The following is a 9,807-nucleotide window of genomic DNA, read 5'->3' as shown; positions in this document are numbered from 1 at the left end:
AACTCTTATTAGTCTTTTCCCTGCTTCATTCCGTATTCCAAGGCCAAATTTGCCTATTACTCAGATTTTATCTGACTGAATGGTATACGGATCACATTAGGAAGACTTCCCACGGCCTATTGGCATCTGTACCTTGTATTTCAGGGACGGCTGACGTTTCAGGATGTGGCCATAGACTTCACTCAAGAGGAGTGGGAATGCCTGGACCTCGGTCAGCGGAAATTGTACAGTAGCGTGATGTTAGAGAACTACAGGAACCTGGCCTCCTTGGGTGAGGATATCTGCCTTCCAGAATCCCTTATCTACCCACTGCATTTTTGTTCCATCGTTTCTAGAATGTCTTCTGAAATTTTCTGCTTCCCACAGTATTTTCAGATCTGTGCTCTCTAGGGGATAATAGGTTATTTCTGAGTTTAGAAAGAAAGGCTTCATGATGAATCATTGTGCTGGTGATGTTTTTCTTCCTTGATGTACTCTGCATCCTTCATTCTACGTTACTGGTAATTGTGTAAGTTCTGTGGTATTAAATAGTTGCACCCTCTCTTAATCTCACATTGACTCTACTTACCTTTGCCTTAGCGCTACTTGACCAGAATCTCAGGACCTGATTGTTAGGTGTGTGTTAGTATTGTATAGCGGCTTTGAATAAAGTATTTCAGGAAATCGTTTTCTAGAAGAAAAGGCATTCTTGTCTCACCTGAATACATATTGGATTCGATACTGATGAATCTCTAACAACACAAATATTCCTTTCTCTGATCACCAGGGCTTGTCTCTAAGGTGGACCTGGTCACCTTTCTGGAGCTATTGAAGGATCCCAGGAATATAAGGAGAATTGAAACAACAGCCATTTACCCAGGTAGGTATGAATGGTTGGAGATGATGACTCAGATGGTGTTGGGAGATTTGCTTCAATGGAAATGGTTTTCGAAAACGTGGGTTTGTTCTGCTACTGTGATAGAAATGTATCACCTGCCGCATTCTCTCTCTTAAATCATTCATGAATTTATCTCCAGTGATTACTTTTCTCCATCACAGTGTGACCTAAAAGTCTCTTCTTGGCTTTTGACAAACTGCATTTATTCATTGCTCTTCGATTTCTTGGGGGCCCTAGGAAAACTCTGCCCATTTCTGAGTAACTGTATGACAGTCCTTTTAAAGTTTCCTTCTACCTCTAGACAGAAATGTGTGAGTGAAATGGTAGAAAAACTGCCGAATTTCCTGGAATACTAGGGACAGGATTTTATTCTCTGATTTATAATTTCCTATCCACTAGGAGCGACACATAGGACCTTCTAAATAAATTTCAAATTCAAGTAATTTTTCACTGCAGAAAGCAAAACCTGGTGAAAATGAAACAGTGCACATCTGAGGTTGACTTGAAAGTTTCTCATTACCTTATATGATCTCATATGAAATATCTTTTGTGTATTTGCCCCAATTCTAACATGCTAAAATACTTTATTGTGTTTTATTACCTCATAGAATTTTAAAATAAATGGACATAAAATCTTAGCACATTTTCCACTACATTTTTAATGGTTGATTCAAACTATGACAATTTTTAGATTATATGAAGAAATCTTTATTAAAAGTTCTAATTGGAATATAGCTGTTTTCCAATTTTGTTCTCCTATACAGCAAAGATAATTATTTATACGTATCGGTCAGTTCAGTTCCGTCGTTCCATTGAATCTGAGTCTGCGATCCATGGTATGCAGCAGGCCAGGCTTCCCTGTCAATCACTTAACTCCCAGAGCCTGCTGAAACTCATATCCATCGAGTCAGTGATGCCATGCAACCATCTCCCATCTCACCCTCTGTCGTCCCCTTCTCCTCTCATCTTCAATCTTTCCCGGCATAAGGGTCTTTTTCAGTGGGTCAGTTCTTCACATCAGGTGGCCAAAGTATTAGAACATCAGCTTCACCATGTCCTTCCAACGAATATTGAGGACTGATTTCCATTAGGATGGAGTGGTGTGATCTTCTTGCAGTACAAGGCACTCTCAAGAGTCTTCTCCAATACCACAGTTCAAAAGCATGAATTCTTCAACACTCAGCTTTCTTCATGGTCCAACTCTCACATCCATACATGACTACTGGAAACAATATAACTTTGACTAGATGGACCTTTGTCAGCAAAGTAATGTTTCTGCTTTTTAATATGCTGCCTAGGTCGGTCATAGCTTTTCTTCCAAGGAGCAAGCGTCTTTTACTTTCATGGTGGTAGTCACCATCTGCAGTGATTTTGGAACCCCCAGAAAATACAGTTTCACACTGTTTCCACTCTTTCTCCCACTGTTTGCCATGAAATGATCTGACCGGTGCCATGATCTTTGTTTTTTGAAGGTTGAGTTTGAAGCCAGCTTTTTCAGGCTCTTCTTTCAGTTTCATCAAGAGACTCCTCAGTTCCTCTTCGCTTTCTGCCCTAAGGGTGGTGTCATCTTTATATCTGAGATTATGGATATTTCTCCCTGAAATCATGATTCCAATTTGTGCTTCATCTTTCCCAGTATGTCACATTATGTACTGTGCATATAAGTTAAATAAGCAGGGTGACAGTATACAGCCTTGACATACTCCTTTCCCAATTTGGAATCAGTCTGTTGTCACATGTCCAGTTCTCCCTGCTGCCTGTTGACATGCATACAGATTTCTCAGGAGGCAGGTAAGGTAGTCTGGTGTTCCCATCTCTTTAAGAATTTTCCACAGTTTCTTGTTGTCCACACAATCAAAGGCTGTGATATTGTCAATAAAGCAGATGTTGTCGTTTCTCCAGAACTCTCTCACTTTTTATATGATCCAAAGGATGTTGGCAATTTGATCTCTCATTCCTCTGCCGTTTCTAAATCCAGCTTGAACATCTGGAAGCTCTCAGTTCACGTGCTGTTACAGCCTCGCTTGGAGAATTTGGAGCCTTTGCTATTGTTGGAAATGAGGGAAATTGTGTACTAGTTTGAGTGTTCTTTGGCATTGCCTTTCTTTGTGATTGGAATGAAAACTGACCTTTTCCCGTCCTGAGGCCACTGCTGAGTTTTCCAAATTTGCTGGCTTATCGAGTGCAGAACTTTAGCATTATCATCTTTTAGGACTTGAAATAGGTCAGCTGGAGTTCCATCACCTGCACTAGGTTTGTTGGTCCTCATGCCTTCTAAGGCCGACTTTACTTTGGATGCCAGGATGTCTGTTACTAGGTGAGTGACCACACCATCGTGGTTATCTCGGTCATTAAGAGCTTTTTTGTATAGTTCTTCCATATATTCTTGCCAACTTCTCTTAATATCTTCTTCTTTTAGGTCCATCCTGTTTCTGTCCTTTATTGTTGTCATCTTTGCATGAAATATTCCCGGTACCTCTAATTTTCTTAAAGAGATCTCTAGTCTTTACTGTCCTATTGATTTCCTTCCCATTTAGGTCTCCACAGAGCAATGAGTAGAGTTCCCTCTTTCAATCATAGTTTTAAAGTCTCTCTTCTTATTTAATTTCTTAAAACTAGTACTTTATTAAGTTTATCTTATTTGTATTCAGCTTCCTCGGACACTGTCTTATGTGTCCTCAGTTTCTGACTAGTTCTCTGTCACTATCATTTATGATTCTTAGATTGAAACAGCTAATAACACATTCTCAGAAACATGTGTGGCAAGAAGTGGATTTAAGAATTACTAGACACCTAGGATTTGTGCAAGTATTCGGTGTCTCCACTTAAGATGACTGAAATCAAGAAGTAATCATTAGATTGCCTATCACCTCTTAACTCAGTGGTCCTTGGGGGGTTTTATGTTGTTTCTTGCCCTGTAACATATTTCTTTGTCATCTCATATTGTCCTGCGTTCTGTATGTGGTCTTTGTTTTGAAGGGTGCAGCCACCTAGTTAATCTTCCTTCTGGTATCTGCACCTTAGTGGGTGAGGTTGGTCCAGAGGTTTGTGCCCTTATCCTCTCTTGATCTGTGCTCTGATTGCTGTGAACTGTGACCAGAGCCTGCCCTGGATATTCAGGGCTGTTTCCCCCTTATTCTGTGGTTGTTACTGCCTTGTCTCTGGTGGTGCCTGCTCCCTGTGTGGTGGAATACAGCCCCCAGATCTGAGTCTTTGCTGTGATTCTGATCTGTGGTGCGAGGCAGGTGGGATTGGAGCACACCCACTAGGAGAGAAGACACTAAGTATTACTCCTGTAGGAATGTTCACCTCAGGGTGTGCTCTGGTGCCCCCTCTCATGCGTTCTGCAAGCTCTCCTTATGTAGTGTTGGAACTGCTCTTGGCCCCACCTTAACCATGGGCATGATGGCACACGGCCCTGGTGTCTGTTAGCTGTTGTTTTCACAAGGTCACCAGCATAGATTCAGTGAAGTCAGGTCCTGGGATTGCATTCAGCGTGGAGCTGGACCCACTGTGGTGCTACGGAGCAGCTCAGGCTCTGTCCTCGCCCAGCCCCCTTGAGTAGGAGCCCACAAAGTCTACAGCTACTAAAGCTATACCTGCCAGGAATGAGAGAGCCCTTGGTTGTTGGTTCAGATGCTCTGTAGGGGCTGAGGTTACAAAGCTGGTCATGGGTGTAAGACCATGGCTTGTGTTGCTGCAAGGAGAGTTTTCAGCTTTTCTTCTTTATTGCTGGCGTTCACCTGTGCTTTCTGCTCCATCTGTGCGTGTGGCCAACTCACAGGTGTCTTCTCCTGAGGCTGCCCCAGAGCTCAGGATTCTGCTGATTATGGAGGAGGTCGATGGGGGAGGCCATGGCTGGGGCTCAAAAGACCCCAGGCTGGGTAGAGTTCTTCCTAGTCCTTGGCTAGCAGGGGCAGGCACAAGGGACAAGGGATGCAGTGGGCTCATTCCCTGGGCATCACTTAACAATGACACTCTCTCTATGGTGGTTCAGGCTTCCTCCAGAAGCATCCCTTTAGAGACCTCCTCCCTCACTCCCGTCCCCTCAGGATGTATCCTCACAGCGAACCGCAGTCCTCTGCCTGGGTCTGCTCTCCAAACCCCACATTTCAGCAGCCAGCCCTTGTCTGCATTGCTGGACATGCCGCTAAGCCTGGGTGGGCAGGGCTGGGGTCAGCACCCTGTGTGCAGGTCTCACTCTGTCCTGCTGCCACACACTGTTTGCCATGTTCTCTTCCCACAGAGAATGAGGCTCTCCTTCTGTCCAAACTGAGCTCCCCCAATGAGGGGCTTCCTCGGATATGGGGACCTCTCCTCACTTTCATCTCCCTGCAGAGTTGCAGGCCCCAACCCACGTCCTCTCCTCTTCTTTTTCCTTCTTTCTTTTGTTCTACCCTGCAGAGCAGGAATCTTTCTTGTCCTTTCAGATTTCCAAGGGCCTCTGCTAGTGTTCAGCTGGGCTCTGTGAGAATTGTTCCATTTCTCATTCATTTGTGGAGAGAGAGATGAGCTCCACATCTGCCTAAGCCTCTGGCATCTTGATCCTTCCATCTCTATTTTATTTTTAAACTAGCTATGGTCATCAATTTTCTGTAAATCTTTAAAGATATTCACTGAGAATAGCAGATAAAATTACTTGTTATTTGGTATCTTTCAGCTGTGTCTCCACAAGACACCCAGGATTTGATGCCAAAGAATCCAGCATTAGAAGATGTATTCCCAAAAGCAAACCTAGGAATATATCAAACATTTCACCTCAGAAACTTAAATTTAATGAAAGATTGGGAATATACCAGGGTATATGAAAGACAGAGAGGATGTTTATATGGACATAAAGAAATGGAGACACTTACAAATAATGCTAAGAGTACTGCAAAAAGAAATGAGCAGCCTGAGTCAAATTGGGAAAAACAGCAACTTCAATCTTCACTATCTGCCGAGAAGTGTAAGTGTTTAAGAAAAGATGTCCATCCTTTTTTGAAACATACATGTTCTCTAAAAGAAAACGTGGAAAATCTGGAAGGTAATCTAGTCTCTACTGCAAATACTCATTCAGACAATTGTGAACGTAGGCTTCGACTAAACATACATTCAAGGATGTCTGAACACCTACAATTTAACAATGAGTGTGAAAATTCAAAATCTAAGCAATTTCAGGGATCCGTGAGCAGGGTGTCATTGTTCTTCCCCCAACAGATATCTTCTATCCAGTCCAAGATATATAATGTTGAGGATAATGGAAGAGATGCAATCCAACCATCATTCTTCAATACATATTGTGATATGGTTAATACACAACAACTTTCCAGGTATAATAAAATGAGTCAGACCTTAAGTAAGAGCCCCAGCTCCAATAATTACAAGAGTATTTATGGCGGACTGAGAAGATATTCAGGCAATGAAACTAGGTATACAGTTGAAGGAGACTCAAACCTTAAGAAACATCAGGGACCCGAATCTTTAAACAAGGATTCTAAAATTAATAAATGTAGAAATACCTTTGATCAAATGTCAGGTTTTTCTGTAGATAAGAGTACTTGTACTGGAGACAGGACTTGTAGTGAATATGGTAAGGTTTCTAATCACTGTTCAGAACTTACTCAACAGGACACTGTTCAGAATCCACAGAAAGAAAACAAGTGTAAGGTATGTGAGAAAGGGTTTAGTAAGTCATCCAATCTTAGTAGACATAGGAGAATTCATACAGGAAGGAAACCTTTCAAATGTACAGAATGTAGCAGAGCATTTAACTGTCACTCACTTCTTACTCAACATCAGCGAATTCATGCTGGAAAGAAACCTTATATATGTAAAGAATGTAACAAAGCCTTTCATTGTTCCTCATTTCTTACTGAACATCAGCGAATTCACACTGGAGAGAAACCTTATAAATGTACAGTATGTGGCAAAGCCTTTACTTACAACTCAGACCTTATTGAACATCAGCGAATTCATACTGGAGAGAAACCTTATAAATGTACAGAATGTAGCAAAGCCTTTACTTACAACTCACTTCTTATTCAACATCGGCGAACTCATACAGGAGAGAAACCTTATAAATGTACAGAATGTAGCAAAGCCTTTACTTACAATTCAGACCGTATTGAACATCAGCGAATTCATACTGGAGAGAAACCTTATATATGTAAAGAATGTAACAAAGCCTTTCGTCGCTCCTCATTTCTTACTCAACATCAGCGAATTCACACTGGACAGAAACCTTATAAATGTACAGAATGTGGCAAAGCCTTTACTTACAACTCAAATCTTATTCAACATCAGCAAATTCATACTGGAGAGAAACCTTATAAATGTACAGAATGTAGCAAAGCCTTTACTTACAACTCAAGCCTTATTCAACATCAGCGAATTCATGCTGGAGAGAAACCTTATAAATGTACAGAATGTAGCAAAGCCTTTATTTGCAACTCAGACCTTATTGAACATCAGCGAATTCATACTGGGGAGAAACCTTATATATGTAAAGTATGTAACAAAGCCTTTCGTCGCTCCTCATTTCTTACTCGACATCAGCGAATTCACGCTGGAGAGAAACCTTATAAATGTACAGTATGTGGCAAAGCCTTTACTTACAACTCAAATCTTATTCAACATCAGCAAATTCATACTGGAGAGAAACCTTATAAATGTACAGAATGTAGCAAAGCCTTTATCTGTTACTCAGATCTAACCTATCATAAGCGAATCCATACTGGAGAGAAGCCTTATATATGTAAAGAATGTAACAAAGCCTTTCATCATTGCTCAGTTCTTACTAGACATCATCGAATCCATACTGGGGAGAAACCATACAAATGTAAAGAATGTGGCAGAGCCTTTATTAGGAGTTCAGCCCTTACTCAACATCACCGAATTCATACCGGGGATAGACGTTATAAATGTACAGAATGTGGCAAGACCTTTATTACGCGTTATAACCTTACTGAACATCGGCGCGTGCATACTGGAGAGAGACCATATACATGTACTGAATGTGGCAAAGCCTTTGGTTACAGGTCAGCTCTTACTCTGCATCGGCGAATGCATACTGGAGAGAGACCTTATGAATGTACCGAATGTGGCAAAGCCTTTAGTCAGAGTGCTCATCTCAGTAAACATCAGAGAACACACACTGGAGAGAAACTCTAGTAACGGAACATGTGATGGAAGAGGTTTGCGCTAAACATGCATCAGAAAACACAAGAGTTTATACAAAAAACCAATGGAAATGATGTAACCAATATGTAGAAAAGTATTTAATCAAAAGTTAAATGGAAATAAATATCAGAGATTGCATAATAGAAGGCATTTCACTAATCTTGTTTTCAGAAGTTTCTCTGAAGTACAATGACTGTAGGGAGTACTGCATAGTTAAAGCACATAGAAAATGGACGTATTAGCATGAATCATGAGATGAAGGTTGATAGTTAGAAAGTTACAATTCTTAACACTGTATGTATGAAAGCGAAAGTAAAGTCACTCAGTCGTGTCCAACTTTGCAACCCCATAGACTGTAGCCTACCAGGCTCCTGTGTCTATGGGATTTTCCAGGCAATAGTACTGGAGTGGATTGCTATTTGTATGCTCGTTTATAATGACATGATTTGAGATTCTTTGACGTGAATGTAATAGAACACTCAATCCATATTAAGCTTTCTACTGTGTTTGGAAAGGTAGATTTTTTATGGTTTATTAAAGATTAGCTTTTTATAGTGTGTTGCAACACAATTTCTATCTATCCTCCTTTAGAAGATGAAGGATACCATAATGTAAAATGGACAATGACCATCTAAATGGAGGTGTTTGGCATTGATGTGAAATATCTGGAAGTTGCCATGATGTAAGTGATCATTTAATCTTTCCATGTATTAAAGTAAGATAGAAGTTGGTTCAAAAGTTTCAATAGTAATATCCTTGATTTGTAATAAAAACACAATGAGAGTTCACTGCAATATTGATGTATCTTTATAATATCAACACACAAGTCATGATTATTACTTGACAACGTTGAAATGAAGACAGCTTCTGTGATAACCCAGAAACGTATTAGAAAGTCTTCCTGGAAGAGGCGTGGAATTAGTGTATACCATGCTTCCTAAGTGCTTCCTAGGCTTTGTCTGGTAAGCTGTAAAAGTCACAAATCACATATCCTTATATCAAAAAATGAATATTGTTGACAATTTCCATAAACTGGTCCATGCTGTTGCTGCCTCAGCATCTGTCTGGGCAGCAGGCAGCCTGCGGTTTCTTGAACTCACAAAAGCCAGTCCTGTGAGCACCTGGTCTAGATGACCAGCTTCCTTGAGATCAACAGTCTTGCTGAACTCCAGGGTCTACTTTACAAGCCCCCCTTCAATGACACCCTCACAGTGCTCACCGGATTTGTTGTTTTGGCTTGAGTGGATTAATTCACACTCACCCTATGGAGCCCAGAACACCTCACCCAGCATAACTTCTACAGGCTAAACTGCAAGAACTGGTGTTTTCTCTGCCTGATTCTAGCTTTGACCTCTCTCAGAAATTCCTGCCCGAAATCCTCCCCTACAGAGAGGTCTTAGGTGTGATGAGTGTGAGGCTTTGAGCTCAGGACTCCTGAACGTTGGTTTGGGAGAAGAAACATCAGGAAAAAATGGGATTTGCTGATGACTCCATTAACGGCCACACTGTAGACCTGCAGATCGATAACTTCTTGGAGTGGGGACCTGACCACCAGGGATTTGTATTCATTGAAATGGTTCAGAAAGAATCTTTAGCCAAGTGGTTTCCCTCTGGTTTCCCACCAGGATCACATGACCAGTGTCAGGAATTGACCTCACTGATGCCCTCCCAACAGAGTTCTATGTTGGTCCTGTGGGAGCATCACTGCGGTGTCTAGGAAGTGCTCCAGGGGATTCTAAGCAGAGGCCTGGGTTAAGGAAGTGCCTCCT

General features: G+C 41.3%; 1 protein-coding gene across 1 annotated transcript; it reads left to right on the top strand.

The window, feature by feature from the left end:
* Positions 1–765: 765 nt before the first annotated feature.
* LOC129631044 (zinc finger protein 345-like) lies at positions 766–8,832 on the top strand. Its single transcript, XM_055551804.1, is given in 4 exon segments — positions 766–859; positions 5,538–5,825; positions 6,077–7,993; positions 7,996–8,832. Coding segments are annotated over 3 exon segments (2,178 nt in total). The 5' UTR covers positions 766–859; positions 5,538–5,681; the 3' UTR covers positions 8,113–8,832.
* Positions 8,833–9,807: the final 975 nt, after the last annotated feature.

Source organism: Bubalus kerabau, chromosome 17 (genome assembly GCF_029407905.1).
Source record: "Bubalus kerabau isolate K-KA32 ecotype Philippines breed swamp buffalo chromosome 17, PCC_UOA_SB_1v2, whole genome shotgun sequence".
In the NCBI taxonomy this organism is placed as follows: Eukaryota; Metazoa; Chordata; class Mammalia; order Artiodactyla; family Bovidae; genus Bubalus; species Bubalus kerabau.
The sequence above is the reverse complement of the archived record's forward strand: the minus strand, read 5'-3'. Positions and strand labels throughout refer to the sequence as shown.